The following is an 18271-nucleotide window of genomic DNA, read 5'->3' as shown; positions in this document are numbered from 1 at the left end:
AGGCTTCCCCACGCCAAAGAACTTAGCAAAAGCAAACAGACGTATTTTACTGCTCCAACAATTTAGTTTGATGGATCTTGCATTCCCAAAGTCACAATATCAAACTGTGTAGTCAGGAAAACTCATGAATGAGTGGAGAACCTTTGCGGTTAGAGACTTTTAAGATGGAAATATTTTCCCAGAATGCCAAGCGAGAGGAAATGCATTCAATGTATTTAATTTTGGCTACTGCTACACCACTTGACGAAATAGTAGTGTGGCTTCAGTTTAAGCCAACATTTACTGTATTATAACATTACACCTTTCGAGCAGCTTTAAAGCCCTATTACGGTAAAGTTATAATACCTTGCATGTAAACATTTCCTACATGTTTATGCATGGAGAGCGATTGCAATTCAGGTTCATTCTACCTTGCTTTGCGCAAAGTAGCTTTCTAGCTGTACTTTAATGACATAGCTGTCAATGTGGTGTTGATTTGGCAGATTTATCATAGATCACTTGTGTAAACACATAGCTGAGGCCTTATGTGGACGCTAGGCGTACACGATGACAACCGAGAAGAAAAACATTGACGACAAGGTGCTCCAATATGAAACATTTATCAACGAGGTGTTGAAAAGAGACTTGGAGTAAGTGTATGCCAACGTCATGTGCATATTAAATCCATGAAACTATTGCTGATGTTACATAGATTTTTCTTTGCACTTCTATCTTCCTTGTCACTAAAGTCTGTTTTTGACAGGAAAGTGTTGGAGCAAAGAGATGGCGTGTATGAAAAGATGGCCCAGTATCTCCAGTTAAAAAATTCAATTGAAAACATACAGGTGAGATACAGTCATCATGAACAACAGAGACGTACATTTCCGCTCTGAACAGGAGTAAGTCAACTTTGAGACATGTGGCTTAAAAAGGCCTATTATGATATAATGTTGTAATTATAAAATGTTTGTGAACATTGTTTATTATTTTTCCTGTATAGGAATCTGGAAGTTCTGACCTTAAGACAGAGGTAGATCTGGGATGCAATTTCTATGTTCAAGCTCATGTGTAAGTATAGAATTGTCTCATCTAATTGTCTCAAATGGTTTATTTTTCTGTTTTTAAGATGGTGCCTAAGGTAATCATTTACTGTTTTTTAGTCCTGATGCCTCAAAAATATTTGTGGCTGTGGGGTATGGATTTTTTGTGGAGTTCACACATGCAGAAGCCCTGAAGTTCATTGAGAAGAAGACTAGTCAGCTTACAGCGTGAGTAATGGGCCAGTTGCCCTCTAATACACAAGGGCCAGACAACCTGTACTTGTGCACATGCAAAGAATATCATGATGTGAAAACTGAAATCTCTTTAAACTCACTACCACACACTGCAGCAATCCGTTGATTACTATTCAGATCATTTTATAGGGCTTTTTAAAAGGGAAACTTCGGGGTTGCTGGTTTTATCGCTCTTACTCTATACTGGACTGGTTTCGATCGCTTTTGTCCCGTAGTAACAATCTGCACCAATATTTTGTAGTAATATTGATATATGTAGATTTTTTATGTAAACAAACATCTTGACAGTCTTTCCCATGACTGGGATATTTCAGCTGTTAACCTCAGAGTTTGAGCCATGGCGTGAACTGTCAGGAAACAGCAAAGATAATTGTATATTTACAGTGTGGAACTGTTTATTGATGTAATGAATTTGCTTTTAATTTTATAGGTATTCAGAGGTACTAACTAAAGATTCAGCCAAAATCAAGGCCAATATTCGCATGGTACTAGAGGTCAGTTTTCAAGCCTTTTGCAATAATGAAAGGATGTATTGTACAGTTCAGTATATTTCCTCTGTTGCATTCTAAAACAGCTTCTAAGGCCACGTTTACACGGAGCCTGGATTGCCTGGATCCGGATTCATTTTTGGATCTGGTACCTTTTTTATCGCCTATACGTGGAAAACCCAACACCATTTCGAAGAGCCACAGTGTTACCAGACCATCAATGGCATGAAATGGTTCAACATAACATAAGAGCCATAGAGATGAGGTGACGCAGAATAATAATTGTATTTTATAAATAATCAAGTTTTCAAAATACAGGAGAGCAAGGTGGCGGTAAAATAACTGTAGCAAGCAACACACTCTCTCTCTCTCTCTTTCTTACTCACTCACTCACTCACTCACTCACTCACTCACTCACTCACTCACTCACTCACTCACTCACACACACACACACACACACTCCAACTAACTCACTCACAGAAAGCTGAAAACTGTACATAACTGTGTCTCAATTACGTTGTTAATGTCAGATATCCTTTGTTCGACGGTGTGCCGTGACAGTTGCAGTTCTGACACAGACTGCTTTAATCTGTCATAGTTCGGGTTGAGGATAGCAACGACATCACGTACACAAGAATCACAACTTTTTGGCTAAAGCAATATTCTAAAGTGGCATGCACCAGATACAATGCCAACGTGACAGTTTCAGAGTACCTCGTGAATTTTCGAATAGCTGAGTCTGTATCTCTGTCTGAATGACGTTTCAAAGTATTTACCTTGTGCTTTCGTAGCTCTGTGCCTTTAGGAAACTCCTGGGCTATGTAAGCACGGTGAATGGAGAAATGGCACCCCAAGTTTAAGGCTTTAAAATGCGACAGTGACGACTGGCATATTAAGCAGAGGGGTTTTCAATTTCGCTCCACATCACGCACTTCGCCATAACCCTTCTTTGTGTAAGTGACCGTTTTGAAACTTCCGTCTATAATAAAAATCTTTTCATGTCAGATTTGCTCATATTGGGTATTGCTGACACTTAAAAAAAAGTTTTGAACAATGGTCTGATGCATTCAATTAAAAAGTGATAGATTAAAGTGTGGCTTGTTAATGTCATCCCTTTCCTAACCAGCTTCTTAACATCATTGATTAAGTTTATCTTGTTGCTGTTATGAAGTGACGCAGTGGGGTAAATAACGGTTCAGGCTGAGGTTGCGAGGCGTTCACGTGGGGCAATTGCATCATCAGGTTAGAAAGTGTGCAGATCGGAGTTAACACGAACGACAATCTGCTGGCGGGTTCGAATCTACTCGCTTTGGAGACCCGATTCAAAAGGTTGTGGATTCAGTGACCCAAGGTCGATCCGGAGACATTTCTTTCCGAATTCAGGCAATCCAGGCTCCGTGTAAACAGGGCCTAAAGCAGGACCAAATTAGCAGTGTAAACAAATAATTCTGGACACAAATGGCAATTCTTTTTTGTGATACTTACAAAAAATACATACATAATTTACACAGATTTATTTTGTTTCCAGGGTCTCCGAGAGCTTCAGGGTTTGGGAGACCTTCCTGAAGCGAGGAGAAGAGAGGCCCTGTAGAGCTCCTGTGATATACTTTGGTATTGGGCTTCATGACATATTTCTCCATTTTCCTGTGGAGAGGCTTATTTGTTTCAAACATTTAGCTGTGCAATGAAATCATAACAGTTTAAATTGTCCTCCCAATGGGTGCACCAATGTTTTTTATTTAAAATTTTGCTGTCTAGTTTGCAGTGATTAAAAATATATTTTTGAACTTCTCTGTGTCTTGAAATATTTTGAGTGTTTCCTCATGTACCCCATCATGTAGTTATGGTCATGAAGTTATGGTTATTAATGGCCATTTTACACCACTGACTAAAGTCACCTGTAGGCAACATTAAAAATGTCCCTTTATTCGTCCAGAAGACCTTATGGACATTTGCACCACTGACTGTCACCTGTAGGCAACATGAAAAATGGCCCTTTTTTCTTCCAGAAGACCACATATTGAAATACATTTTGAGGCAGTGGATGTAATTTCATCAAATAGCCAATGAAGTTGTCACCTGAAGACATAATTAATGCTTTTCCTGCTACCCTTAATGGAAATCGGAACAAGTAACTGCCTCGTATGATGCGGTATTGTGCAGGATTATAAGGGGCCAGGAAATGCTACTTGTGGTTCTCGATTAATTACATATGTCTTTGTTTTTGTGCTTGTCACAGTTGTACTCAAAGATAAGAAAAGAGTTTTCTCGTTCTCCCCCCAGCATCCCTCTGTCTGATACCCCGTCTAGTAACAGTTGCCATGGAAACTAGACTTTGAATTGTGGCAGACCCGCTTCCTGAAATAGATTGCCTTTTCACTGTTGAGGTGCACATTTCTACAAAAATACGCTCATGTGCGCTACAGCATCGGCCTTCGTTTGTAAAATCTCATTGATGAGTACAACCCTTGGTGAATTGTTATTGCTTTACATTGATCAAAAACTAAATAATTTAAGGGGTACTGCGAATGGCGTTTTGAAACAGCATAAGACTGCATAGCATGCGCTCATCTATCGGTCAGGGAATACAATGACTACAATGTTTGAAAAACAAACTAAAAGCTGCGTCTAAAACAACTGTATTTGCATATGTCTATGTTGCTTCTTATTATACTCATTTAGTTTTTTGAAAATGCTTATGCTATGCTAGTGTTGAAATGAAATTGTAAGCCATGTTCTAACAGTTCAGTGAGATGCTCACACTTCATGCATTTTTCTGGAGGCAATATACGTCATGAACTTAATGACGTTTGTTGCTGGCTGTGAGTCCTCGCGACCAGGGGCAAGCAGACTGTGTAGCGTACAACGCGCACAAAAGTAGTCGGGCGTTTATGGAAACAGGAAGCCGAGGGAAAGCAAAGCAAAGGATTAAAGTCGGGTCTCTGTGTGACTTCAAAGGGCGCCTTGCTTCGTCGATCTATGATATAATGTATTTAGCACCATTTGAGACACTGAATGGCCATGGAGGGAAACGAGAGGACTTTTGGCACTTTGGACATGAGTACAGTCAGACGTTCGTTTAGGTTGAACGCTGCACGTATTCGTTCACAACGAGTTCACTGCAGGAGAGCTTTCAGTTGCTAGTTTTCTGTTCATTTTAAGTTGCTGTGCTAGCTAGCTGGCGAATAAGACTAACGTTAAGTAAAGTTAGCGAGCTAGCCGACTGTTGATTTTAAAAAGAGTAGGGTGCAATCGTATACGCTAACATTACCGTTAGCTTCACAGCTTTCTAAGCGTGACGTTACACGTGTTTGAACAACTACTGTGTCGTGGAAAAGGTATTGAGTAACTATCAAAAGTCGACGGACATTAGCAAAACACAGGTGAAGGCCAACGATACACCGTTAGCTGTTCGCTAGCTGCGTGCAGGCGATAACAAGCTAACGTTAATGTCAACTAACATGGAGGAAGAGATGCATGTGTTGTCAGTGCAGTGTTACATAATTGCAAAACAGAATTGTATTCGCTGGTCTCATCTTTTGCTCTTTGACGACACACAAATCGACTTTTGACACCTTGGATTAAAAAACTTATGGCTGTTAATTGAGATCTGGGAGAACCCAAGTGAAATGGACCCAAACACTCTCCTAAGTGGTAAGTTTACAAGTGCCTCTTGAGAATCTTATGAATTGGCAGGCCTCTTATCAACAAACAACTGCACTGATTTTTATTTATCAGCGTTTTACACCAGCTAGTTTTTCCCCTCAGTTGTAGCTCTTTATATGTGGGACACCACAAAGAGCATCTTGTTTCAAACACAGTAGGCAGCAGTTTAACTACTAACTGTACTTGCCATAGTATACTCACACTCCCGTTAAAAGGAGAATCAACCTTCCTTTGCAGCTCGTTAGGCTATCCAACTCTATCCACGCCTTTAACCAGATGGTAAGCAAAGGGACCGTGCATAAGGGCTTCATGTAGTGATCCGTCATTACGATGCTGATATGAATTGTTTGTAATACTCAACAACTAGTGTGCACATTTTAAGCCTGTATTTTCTTTAGTGTCTGAAATAAGGATCATTTTAAAACAAATTGACTGCAAAAATCGAATGTTCTTAAAAAAAGACAACTTTCAATTACTTTTTAAGTATTTCTACTTCTAGATGCTTGCAGATATCAGGGACTGTTCTAAACTATTAGATGTCTTCAACTTCTAAAATAGTTGGTCCAGAGTTGCATATTTGCCAAGTTATGGCTGGCTGAAAATTGTATGAATGCTTTAGTGCAACTTGTTTTGCTTTTGTCCTTGTATGTACCATATTCATGTTAAAGTACTTTCTTAGAAACTAGGTGCATCAAAATCAAATTTATGAGGCATACATTTAAAAAAAAATATTTTTTTAAATGTATTCCTATCTTTCAAGTGCATATTGCCAATGTATGACACTGCCATTTACACTTTGCCGCAGATGGGCAATATGCACAAACTATAAGTGTTATTTTTGGTTTTAATGTCTCATAAATTGTGATTTGTCTGAAATTTGATCTGAGGAGGAAGCCTAACTAAGCACATATGGAACGGTGTGCCAACTAGCCTATCTGAGAAGACATCTCTCTAATATCTTTCTAAAATATGTTGATTTGACGTGGAATTACCCTATTACTATATGCTCACAGTCTGTATGCCATTCAGGCCTTTCTGAGAGGGTGCAGAGTCTCACAGCTTCTTGGAGGCCTGGGGGTTGGCTGATCCAAACAAATGAAAAATGTGGTGTTGAGACGAATTGGGTCCTGCATTTCAGCTGAAGGATGATTGAGCAAGCAGTTAGGAAAGGTCTCAATAGATTTTTTTTGTCAGCATTGCAGCTCAGTGGTGTAAAATATAATTACTGAGACAGTGAAAACATAGGATAATTATTGTTTGGTTAACACTGATGTGTGTTCTTACAATTGGTTTGATTCAGTTGGTGAGGCTACAAATGAGTCGTGTCTGGACATGGATTGCTTCACTCAGGTGTTGAATTATACCTGTTTCTCCTGCTCAAGCAGTGGAAATTCCTGAAAGAATTTCAACATGCTCTCCCACCTCTACTAGTGACTGTGAAAGCAAAATATGCAAATGAAGCTTGTATTCCAAGTCTGTGTAAACAAACAGTAGGTAAATGAGTAGGCTATTGATCCACACTTTAGCTGCTCTTCTGTATGGGGCTCTTTGTGCAAGCCTTCTTCATAATTATAATATCTTTTTCTGAATCGGCAATGTCCCTGCGACCCTACAAGCATCCCACCAAACCATTGGAATTGATCAGGGAATTAGTTCCACATCACATTTGCTCTCAGGAATTTCACAAATATTTCATGCCCCTGCACTGTGATAATTCTACTTACCGTCTGCACTCTGTGTCTCCGTAGTGTAAGTTAAGGCTGACATCAGGTGAAATAAATCATCTGCACCTCAGTCTCCTAAGAGCTCTGAGATAATTGGGTTTTGGGAGCCATTGCGCTTATGCTCTAGGGGCTGACAGGTTCTGAGTACAATGCCCCTTTTGTCACCTGTCATTGTTTATGTTTTCATTGCTATTAAGGTTTATGAGTCACCTCGCCAATGTACACTGTGATCTTGTCCAAGATTAACCAGGAGACATAGATACCACCACTGCGTGTCTGGTTCAGTGCTCTCTTGTTGGAAAACAACAAGGCCCTCTACAGAGAGAAGCACCCTTGACACACGAAGACACTTGTAAATGTTTGTGGATTTCATAAAATGAAGAGCATTGCAATTGATCTGATGCAGGACATGTTTCAGAGGCTGATAGCTGAGCCTGTCTTCATAGACTCTATTTGTCTGTATTTGCTTATGATTAGAATCATGCTGCTTAAACTGCAATGTTTTTTTTTGTCAGAAATGCAGAGCTGACAGACTTTTTAAAATGGGCTTTGGTTTGGCCATATTGCCCTGGGATGTTCCTGCTCCTAGCATTATAGGCACATTTTTGGAGGTTTAGAGCAGCAACCAATGTAGTAATTTCTGCATCTGCTGGCACTGAATACGCTTAACAACACCTGAATGGCGTATCTCACAGAAAATGGAGAAAAAAAATGTCACCCTGTTCCCTGGTGACTGTTGCTTTAACGCTTTTACCATGGTGATAGTTTCCTAGGTGTTAGATATGAGTTGCGTAATTGGACGGGGGAAAATGATAATACGATTAATTTGCGTTCACCTCGTGTTCTTCCTTTGCTTGTGATGCACGTCCCCTTCACTTCGTGTCTGGCAGCGCTTTTGTCAGTGGGCCTCTCTCATCCACTTACTCTGAGTAACATGATGCCAACCGCATAGACGGTGTAACACTGAACTCTGAATAGCATAAGCCCTGTCGAATCCATTCGGCAATAAGCACTAAGCATTCCTGCTCTGCTCCCTCAATCATGAATTTAGGACTAAATCAATACCGAACCATAAATGTACTACAGGGTGAAATTGTCTTTGTGATTGGATTGGAGTTGGATTGGAAAGAGGAAATATATGGCAAACATTTAATGTTCTCCATTTCATAATATGATGTTATATTTTGTAATTTACCAGTATTTTCCAGAGAATGCATTTTTACCTGGTGTGCTGAAAATTAGTTGCTTAATTAGGGCACATAGATGCATACTATAACACAGTACAGCCGGATGCATACTATAACACTGCCATTAACACAGTACAGCCAGATGCATACTCTTATACTGTCATTAACACAGTACAGCCGGATGCATACTATAAAACTGTCATTAACACAGTACAGCCGGATGCATACTAAAAGCCTGACATTCACACAGTAGAGCCGGATGCTGTACTGCTGCTGCCAGAAGCAGACTGTTTGTCATCAGTTGTCTCGTGTCCACAAATTGAGCTGTCTGTCCCTCCCCTTCTAATTCACCAGTGTCATATTGGCTGTTGTGAATGATATGGGAATATGAAGAGTGTGAAATGTTCCCTCGCCCACCCATCTCTCTCTCTATCTCTCCTCTTTTCTCTGTCTCTCTCACCTCTTTTTCTCTGTCTCTCTTTCTCTTTGAACAGCCATGGATCCATCCATCACCCTGTGGCAGTTCCTGCTTCACCTGCTGGAGAACACCAGCCACAAGCACCTCATCTCCTGGACCCCCAACGGGGACGGCGAGTTCAAGCTGCTGGACGCAGAGGAGGTGGCCAGGCTGTGGGGGCTCCGCAAGAACAAGACCAACATGAACTACGACAAGCTCAGCAGAGCCCTGCGCTACTACTATGACAAGGTGAGGACCTGCTGCTGTCTCTTATCACCAGCCTGGGTAACACTCACTGTGGGACCTGGAAAAACCATAATGATCATAAAATGCAAATGTGTTTTGTTTGACTGAAGCAAGATTTGTGTATTTAAAAAAAATTATAATGAAGGGTTCAGGTTTGAACTACCAGTTCTCCTGGCTGACTACAGGAACCTGTGGGAGATATAAAATTATCAAAGGGTACTTTATAGAAATCCCTCTGAGATTGTTTTTAGCCCATGGATTAAGACTAATGTTCAACTCTGAGGTTGACTCCCTTCAGCCCTTAAAAACATTATTTAGAACCAAAATGTTTGTCTGCACAGTGTATGCAGCCTTTCAAGGAGGAACTTTTAAAGAACATGTAATTTTTTTTCAGTGTTATTCATATTATTTGTATTGCTTTATAGCATTGTTATTCATATCAGTGGGTGAGCTTTGATCCCAGTATTCAGAGGGTTTACATGCAGTTTTGTTCAGCAAACGCCACTGGTGTCTGGGGGGATTACTGCTATGCTGTGCCTTTTGAACATAGCAATTATACGCTATCCCCATGGCTTTCAAGGTGAAAAAAGTGTTTGCCCTAAGTTAGGCTGTAAGTTAGGCTGTTTATTTGTCTTCTTTTGTAAGGGTGATTTATAGGCATTTATATTCATTTTAGTAGGACAGTGCAATGAAGTCTCCAGCCATCACAAAATTATAAATACATTGTAATGTAACCTCTTGAGTATAATATGGGCAAATGCTCAAATATTAATATAGTATTCATGCAATTTATATTTGTTACAAAGTTAATGCATGCATTTAGCTGTGAGTTTATATGTGTGTGTGTGCAGTGATATGTGTGTGTGAGAGAGAGAGAAAAAGAGACAGAGCAAGAGAGAGGGTATATGACTGTGAGCAGAACTGATCCCAATTCCTTGCCACTCTCTGTTCACAAATGCTTCCTCCACAGAACATCATCAAGAAGGTGAGTGGTCAGAAGTTCGTCTACAAGTTTGTGAACTCCCCTGACCCCGCTTCGGCTGAGGGGGCGCGAGGGCCGGAGGATGCCGGGCGGGGCGGAGAGGGTGCCCCTGAGGTGATCGTGCAGTCCAAGCCTGATGCCGTGGCCGGCACAGGGGTGGACGGTGCCCCCAAAAGCCTCCAGTCTCAGAGGCCCATGCTCACCATGGCTCAGCGCAGCTCCCGTAACGACTACATGAAGTCAGGCCTCTACTCCACCTTCACCATCCAGTCCCTGAAGACCTCACCCAAACCCATCAAGACCGAGGGCGCACACCTAATAGTCGAGTGCCTGCCCAAAGGCGCCCCAGCTGCTGTGCCCACACCTGATGTGGCTCTGTGTGAGGTGATACTGATGGTTTAATCATACAAATTTCCTCCCACGTTCATGAAACGTGCCGTACATCACATAGGGATGGGATGGCATTAGGTCTCTTTAGTTTTCCGTGGGAAGGCTTAGTCAAATATGCTGTTGTTGTCATGTTTATCAGTGTACTCAGCAGTGGATATCGTTTTCAGCAGACATTCTCACCATCACAATCGATAGGAACAATGTCACGGTCTCACAGCCGCTTGGTATACCTCAAGAAGAGTGTATTGTCTGTGTGCTTCTATATACGATTATTTATGTGTCAATTACACTTATTTACTTGGCTGACATTTTTAGCTTCATACAGAGGCTGGCAAAGAGTGGACCTACTACAATCACTGAAAATAATGAATGCCTTATTGCATAGCAGTTCCAAACTCGTAGCAGCAGTATTTCATAATCAGGCCGTTGTTAAAAGTGTCTATGAGTCAGAGCTCACCAGTAGCTCAGTTGCCTCAATAATAAGCACCATAACTGTTATATCTTATTGACATTCATTTATCATTTATTAACATTATCGTTACAATAAGCTCACCGGTGCATATGGATGTATTGGTCTCAAATGATGTGTTAAGAATTGAAATAACCATTTGGAGTCCTGCAGGGATGTAAATAGTTTTTCGATATGTGAAATCAAATCCATCCGCCAGAAGAGATGGGAGTAATGATATGTTCTAATGACCCTGCTATGAGATGGCAACATATTTTTTTTTATTATTTTTTTTACTGTTGCTCAACACCTAGGGGGTCCTTGCCATCATAACTAGGATTACATGGCCATCAAGGAGTCTATTTATTCAGAGTAAACAGGAAGTGCTGCCTGCGTGCTGTTCCTTATCTGCAGACAAAAACAGGTTATTATGAGTAAATAAATGAATTGTTTTGAACAAACAGAATAAATATTGCTCCTGAAATAGCTTTCTTACAAGCTTGACTCATGGGAGTACATACATTTGCATACAGTTTCATCTAACGTGACTCACAGTCCAGTGAAAGTGCTTTTGAAAAATTAATGTGGGTGAATGAGGCTGGAGTAAGAAAGGCAGGCTTCTTTTTTTTCTCATTTACTATAAGTAATATTTTGTAAACAAAGGTCAAGGTTGGTGGGGCCAGAGCTAAGCTATTGGCATTATAAGACAAGGTTTGAGTGTTTTTTTTTTTAAGTTAATAATTGCGTTATTGGAGGATAACTGACTGGCTGATATTTGGTCAGAATGTAAATTGAATGGGTGAGGAGTTGTGAGATTGAGTGTTTTGTGTCTGCCCCACAGCTGCGTCTTTGTGCCCCCGAAGCCCAGCAGGAGAGCGGCCTGCAAGTCATCGTCACCCAGCCCTCGCCCTGCGCCACGCCCGCCCTGAGCCCGCAGACACCATCCGGGTCCACCACGGGCAGCACAGTCAGTGTGTCTCTCTCTCTCTCACGCACAGGCACAGGCTCAGGCACAGGCACAGGCAGAGAAAGAAAAAGGGTTATGAATTTGATTTGTATTCATGACATAGGAACTATATTTTACAGTTGAAACTACTCTGGAACATGATTTTTTTTTTTAATCGTAGACTGTTAAAAATGATCCATCAAAGTGCCCCTGCACACACACACACACACGCCATATAGTGTTTATAGTATTTTTACTCATTTCATAGACGTACAAACACAGGCAGTCCAGGAAAGAGAACAAACTCATCATAACTCAGCACAGAAACGTTATTGCTGTATTTAAGGCTTGTCTGCCAACTAACACCACCCCCCCTTTTCCCACACAGAATGCTCACGCACAGCAGACCCAAACCGTGGCCGACTCTCCTCATATCTTCTTGACGAGTATTTCGGATCAGGGCCCCCTCATCTCTCTGACCCCTGTCGGGGCCCCCAGCGGCCCTGGGGAGGGTGTGGTCAACCAGGCACCCCAGGCGCCCCAAGTTTATGTGGTCATCAAACCCCCATCAGTGAGTCCCCTCTCAAAGGAGCCTAGTCTGTCCTCGGATGATGAACTCCTGGAGATGGTCGGCCTCGACGAGAAGCCTACAGCAGAGGTAGGGACCAGAGAGGACTGCTGCATGAACTAGGTTATGCAACAGTTACAAACGTCCTCTATTATATCTGCACTCTGCTGCAGTACAGGTGGAAATGTAAGGTGAGACGGACCTGATCATGGGCAAAATTTCATGGAAGTTAGCTAGATTAAAGAACATTTTGTAGAGGATGTTTTGCAGTAGGTTGTGTTAAAAGCACCAAATCCATTTTGATCTGTTGATGTGAAGGTGCACCATGTGTAGTGGCGCTAAGCCAGGAGGGGCTGCACCACTCCCAAAGGGTCATTAACTGCAAGCCATATGGGTGCTCACGCCGTTTTGTAATGTAGCTAAATCTATGCTATGGTCAGCATTTTCCACTGTATTTGGTTTGGAAAAAGAAGCCTATTCTGGTCCCACTTTCTTTACAGAGGCTGAACATGAACATATGAAACACACATTATTCAGTTGGCCTGAGGCCTGAGGTTGACACCATCTTTCTCTCTCTCTCTCTCTCTCTCTCCTTCTCTCCCCCAAAAAACTCATTAGCTCGCTGTTCAGTGTCATTGTTTCTATTTGTTCTGTCATCTAATAGTCTATCATCTTGTTTATCTTTTTTCCTTTCCCCTCCTGCACCTCCCCCCCCACCCCAACCCCCCAGGCTGTAGAGCCAGCATCCATACCCCGGGATGCTGAGGTCCCCACCCCGGTGGACGCCACCCCTCCGTCTGTGGATCCAGCGGACCAGCCTGAGAGGCAGAAGGAGGGGGAAGGAGAGGCGAAGGACAAGGCCGAGCTGCCAGGTCGGCCACAGCACAGTCTCTTGTGTCTGTCTGCCCGTGTCATTTCACCAGGCCAGCGTTTTAGAGGCACGAGCTAGGAAATTGTCAGGAACTCTTCTGTTCTGTCTCATCATCCTCAGATTCAGTACTTAAAAACAATATATGTAACAAACGGCGTCATCTAGTTACTGATGCTATGTAATGCTATTTGGTCGCATTTTGAACGTACCTTGCCTGTTCAGAAGCATGAAATAGATGAAAGAATAGGAGAAATAATAATTAGTCTCATGTTTGTATCTCCGCAGAGAGGTCCTCAGTCCCTTCCCTGTCTGTCCTGGTGTCCTCCTCCTCCTCTCAGGAGGCGCACCCACCCAAGGCCAAGAAGCCCCGGGGCTTGGAGCTGCCGTCATCCCCCGTCACCTCCCACATCTTACCCCCAGGCCTCTCCCTGGATAAGGTCAACGCGGCGGTCAACAGCCTCTTGGCCCCTGGAAGTGCCACCAACACACTAACGCCTACAGTAATCACCTCTCACGCCCTGGTGAGTGACAGAGCGTCAGCCATGCGCCTTAGCATTGTGCCGTTGGGGGGCGCCCGAATTCTGCTGACAGCTGTCAGTCAGTTAACGTTACTGAAAAACACAAGCCCAGACGGGTCAATTCAAATCTGTACATCCATCCACAGCAGCCTCTTAACCAGCAAAGGAGCAGGCTTCTACTGAAGAGTCTCTCGACTGATCTTCAGCAGTGTAAGCACTGCTGGTTTATCATGATAGAAGTGTCACAGGGTGTTCATTTGGGTCAAGTTGTACTCCACAATGAGGTGTGATGTATAGCTAGTATATTTCCAACCTGTTGGAATCCTATGCTCTATTATCTCACCCCAACTAGCCACATTTAGATATTTTTCACATTAACCTTTATGATTATCAGATGGTTGTTCATGTTGTTTACGTTAATGTAAAGTGTAGGCTAAATGTTTCAATTTGAACTTGGAATGGAACGTATGATGATTCTCTCCTGCTCTCCCAGACTCCGGTGTTGCTGACTCCCAGCCCCCTTCCCTCCACCATCCACTTCTGGAGCACGCTCAGTCCCATTGCCCCTCGGAGCCCTGCCAAGCTCTCCTTCCAGGTAGGACTTCCTGTTTCCTGCCATCGCTGTATCCCAACGCTGCCCTGCACTGCGCCATCTGTTCCGCCTTACACCTTCAACTGAGAGAGAGAGAGAGAGAGGAAGAGAGAGAGAGGGAGAGAGAGTAAGAGAGTGTGAGCGTGTGAGCGAGAGCGAGAGCAAGAGCAAGAGCTGCCACTGTGGCCCTGTGCCTGTGCAACAGAGCAAGAGAGATGACTGAACGCAGAGAAGCTTTAGTTCAGGCTTCAGTCTGTCCCTCTGTCTCCCCCTGCTGGCTGATCACCGTACTGTAAGAAGGACTGTCAGTGCTGTCAAACCTATGCTTAGGGTCAGTGACATTTTTTTAACTGAGAAAAGACATCTGTCACCTTGTTGCTGGTCAGTATAGTTGTTTAATAATTTAATAAAATTAAATTCAATTCAATTTATATAGCACCAAAACAATAAAATAGTTTACTAGGAGAGAAAGAAAAGACAGAGTGAGTGGGTAAAACATTTGTCTTTGAGTGGGTAAAACATTTTCTATCCTTATTTGCATTAGTTTTAGTATATCATTATTTTGCATGTTCTTTATAGTCTTTTTTTCCAGTAAGACATTTATATGCCATTAAAAAAAACAAATAACAATGTAACAAACCACATTGCAGATTGAAAAACGAAAGGTCATCAGAATCAAGATTCTAAATCCACGGAATAACTGTGGCAATTTCTCCGAAATGCTCAAAACGACCTACCTGCCTTTCTTAAAAAACTGTTGTGGAAGTGTAGGGCACCTATAGGCGAATTGATGCTGTTCTGAAGACATAGGGAGGTGACACCGCATATTGGTTTAATTATTTATATACAATAATTAGTGTGCTTTGTATGTTATTTGAAGTAAAATCTATCATGTGTTTATTTTTGAAAGCATCCTCACATTACAGCATTTTTTCACAAGTGCCTAAAACTTTGGCACGGTACTGTTTATATATATATATATATATATATATATATATATATACGTATATATGGGCCATTCTACCGAATTCGTGTAATATGCAGTCCCTCAACAATAAAAACTATTTACAAAACAATTAGGTATTTAGGCATAGATATTTAATTAGAAAATGTTATGGTCTACATAAACCCAATGCATTAAATGAGATAGTGATAAGCTAAATATATACAAAATCATCATTTATAGGGTACTTTCTATTGGGAAGTAGCTGTCCCCAACCCTGACATCTAAATTTCAATGCCTTTAAATAACACTTTTCAATTTTTTTTGATTTTTTTCAATGATTTAATTTCAAAGATCTTTATGATTGGGTTGAAACAGAACTTGGAATATTTAGATTTATTGTGGGTTTAATTTTTAAATCAATTTTCTATACTCAAAAAATCATGTCCCTAGTTTTCATGTCACTACCGAAACACAAGAGTTTTAGTCCATTGGCTGACCCTGTGTTTTAGCCACGACTCTGCATTTTTGACCATGCATTGACACTGCATCTCTGTCCCTCATGGTTGAATGGTAAGTAGCTAAATCCCATAGTTTTTATATAAATGTGTTCCAAAGTCTGAAAATCGACGTGTAACCTTAAGAATTGTCACTACCGAAACGCATGTTTTCTTCAATTAAGTAAACCTTTTGGGGTTTCATGGAAAATCTTATGTTTGTATGTGTGTTCACCTCTTCAAAGATGTGTTTGCAAGCCGTGTGCTTGCTAGAATTCTTTATTTATGCTTAAAGTTAGCTAGAATTGTCACTACCGAAACAGTCACTACCGAAACATATGGTAGTGACCAGATGATTTCGGTAGTGACAAAATGAAATGGTAAGTAGTTCAATCCCATAACTTTTAAATAAATGTGTTGTGTGGACTAAAGGGCGGCCCAGAGCACCTTTTGGATGATTTTGGGAGAGAAATGAACATCCATCCAACAGTGCAGTCACTACCGAAACACTGGATGTCACTACCGAAACAGTGCAGCACTACCGAAACACTGGATGTTTTGTAAAAAATGAAGTATATTGAGTAATCAACTAAAATGTTATGATACTGATTGGATTAATGTATGTTCAATTTCATCAATCAACAACTCTGGAATCAATATGATCAGTATTTTGCATTTTACAAAGAAATATTGCACTTAGATTTTCATGAATTGTATAAATTGAACTTGAAAATTTGGTAAAAAATTCATTTTTATGGATTTCATTGTGAAAACCTTCAAGAAATATTTGTAAAAATACTCTTAAGAGAAGGGAAGGAAACAAAATCTGAACAGGTCAATGATAATACTTTTTTACTATAGTAAATGTGATGTTTCGGTAGTGACAATTTTTGGAAGAGGAAAAACATTCCAACACATTCTGAAAATACAATATAAAAATTGACTGTTCTTTTACTAGATATGTGTACTTTAGATATGGTACAATATACATACAGACAAAGTTTTGGGAATAAAACATAAAAGAATTCAAAATATTTCTGACCTGACTTTGCACCAATTCGGTAGAATGGCCCATATATAAAATCTAGTTAATATCGTGGTCATCTTCATTCCCTGTGTGCTGTTCTACTGTACCTGCTCTCCTGCTGTTCTGTGTTTCACTATTTAAATCCTGAACATTTTAGTCGGTGCAAATCATGAGATGAAGTTTAAGAATAAGAGAGAAAAAGTTGTTTCAGTGATCATAATTTGCTTTACTGTTTGTACCCTTGCAGTTCCCCTCCAACGGCAGCAGTCAGATCCACATCCCTGCCTTGAGTGTGGATGGCCTCTCCACTCCTGTTGTGTTATCACCTGGCCCTCAGAAGCCTTGAGCAGCTGCCTGGCTCCATCACCTGGTCCCACTTCCTGTAGTTTCACCCAGCCTAGCCAATGAGAGGCTAAGGACAGATGATGGACAGACTACACACTCCACTCAGAGATCCCAGTGTTGCCAGTGGGCGGGGATGTCTGAGTCTCCAGTCCAATGATGGCAGAGATCTGGAGGTTCCAAAGCAACCCCGACTGGCCTGTTTGGCTGGTCCAGATGCCTCAGTCTTCTGGCGACCCAGAGATAGCATCTGTAACTTTTACATCTTAGAAAGATCTTACTCAGTACTTTTTTCTTTTTTTAAAAAACATGTTTCTCATCTTTTATTCTTTATTTATTTTGTCTGATTTCAACAAAGTAGACATCTTGGTGCATCCTTTTTCTCTCGGTTTAGTTGTGAACTTTGAACATTTTAGTAGTGAACACTGAGCACTTTTTCAGTGCAATGATGCCATGAGTAAGCTCATTGCTCATTTGTCAGGCTTGTTTATTTTGGACTCAAAGATTTTTGACCAAGTAATACAGTCTATTACTCTTTCTAGTCAAATGTTTCTCTTGCTTCTATCTCAAATTTACCATTGGAGCCGCAATACAAGTGAAGAGGAAGTAATTATATTTGTGGTCATTGGGATGACTTGAAGAGGGGAACACGTTTGACATTCGATGCACTTGGTTCGTAAAGGAAGAGGAAGAAGACCCTCGATATATTTTCCATTGATAGAAGAATCTATTTTCTAAATCAGCTGGCACTTTTCCATTGGAATTTTCACAGCCATCTTTGGGATTTTTCATGTCTGGAGCTCAGCTTGAAAAATGTACACGCCAGATAAATGATGACTTTCAAGTTTCAAGATTCTCTCCTTTTTTTAACAAATGGAAGGGACTAACTTGGTTTGTTTAGACAGGAGAGTCCATGTGATTTGCATTCCACTGTTTTTAAATGGCTCTTTTGTTCTACATGCTGAAGCCATTCCACGTTTGGAGGGGGGAAAAACAAAGGTCTGCTTTTTTTGTGTGTTTCTCTGATGTCACGAAGCCTCACTGACAAAAGCAGCCTCCTCAGTGGAACAAAGGTCTCTGCAGTGTCGCAAGAAACCTTTTGTAA

General features: G+C 41.2%; 2 protein-coding genes across 5 annotated transcripts; both read left to right on the top strand.

The window, feature by feature from the left end:
• Window positions 1-226: 226 nt before the first annotated feature.
• On the top strand, window positions 227-3553 carry uxt (ubiquitously-expressed, prefoldin-like chaperone). Of its 4 annotated transcripts, none has more exons than XM_080853593.1 (6): window positions 227-330; window positions 483-629; window positions 743-824; window positions 980-1047; window positions 1140-1247; window positions 3291-3553. In XM_080853593.1, exons 2-6 carry the CDS (start codon window positions 547-549, stop codon window positions 3448-3450), a joined length of 501 nt encoding a protein of 166 aa, XP_080709719.1. In that variant the 5' UTR covers window positions 227-330; window positions 483-546; the 3' UTR covers window positions 3451-3553. The 4 variants fall into 4 exon arrangements, with proteins under 4 accessions (XP_080709719.1, XP_080709721.1, XP_080709718.1 ...); XM_080853595.1 differs by adding an exon at window positions 1705-1768 and having other exon boundaries at window positions 237-629; XM_080853594.1 differs by having other exon boundaries at window positions 246-330; window positions 515-629.
• Window positions 3554-5027: 1474 nt separating this feature from the next.
• elk1 (ETS transcription factor ELK1) lies at window positions 5028-17549 on the top strand. The gene is made up of 10 exons (XM_080854426.1): window positions 5028-5416; window positions 8834-9045; window positions 10013-10408; window positions 11704-11829; window positions 12197-12466; window positions 13107-13314; window positions 13533-13768; window positions 13912-13975; window positions 14259-14360; window positions 17072-17549. The coding sequence occupies exons 1-10, from the start codon at window positions 5392-5394 to the stop codon at window positions 17230-17232; spliced, it is 1800 nt and encodes a 599-aa protein (XP_080710552.1). The 5' UTR covers window positions 5028-5391; the 3' UTR covers window positions 17233-17549.
• Window positions 17550-18271: the final 722 nt, after the last annotated feature.

This window comes from Sprattus sprattus (assembly GCF_963457725.1).
Source record: "Sprattus sprattus genome assembly, chromosome: 16".
NCBI lineage: Eukaryota > Metazoa > Chordata > Actinopteri > Clupeiformes > Clupeidae > Sprattus > Sprattus sprattus.
The sequence above is the reverse complement of the archived record's forward strand: the minus strand, read 5'-3'. Positions and strand labels throughout refer to the sequence as shown.

What these genes read in the sequence shown, in the direction of transcription:
- elk1 (XM_080854426.1), top strand. Translation starts at nt 5,392, where the DNA reads ATGGACCCAAACACTCTCCTAAGTG. An exon ending in GGTCCACCACGGGCAGCACA is followed by an intron (nt 11,830 to 12,196) that starts GTCAGTGTGTCT and finishes TTTCCCACACAG; the next exon opens with AATGCTCACGCACAGCAGAC. An exon ending in CTCGACTGATCTTCAGCAGT is followed by an intron (nt 13,976 to 14,258) that starts GTAAGCACTGCT and finishes CTGCTCTCCCAG; the next exon opens with ACTCCGGTGTTGCTGACTCC.
- uxt (XM_080853593.1), top strand. Translation starts at nt 547, where the DNA reads ATGACAACCGAGAAGAAAAACATTGACGACAAGGTGCTCCAATATGAA. An exon ending in GTGTTGAAAAGAGACTTGGA is followed by an intron (nt 630 to 742) that starts GTAAGTGTATGC and finishes TGTTTTTGACAG; the next exon opens with GAAAGTGTTGGAGCAAAGAG. An exon ending in AAGACTAGTCAGCTTACAGC is followed by an intron (nt 1,248 to 3,290) that starts GTGAGTAATGGG and finishes TTTTGTTTCCAG; the next exon opens with GGTCTCCGAGAGCTTCAGGG.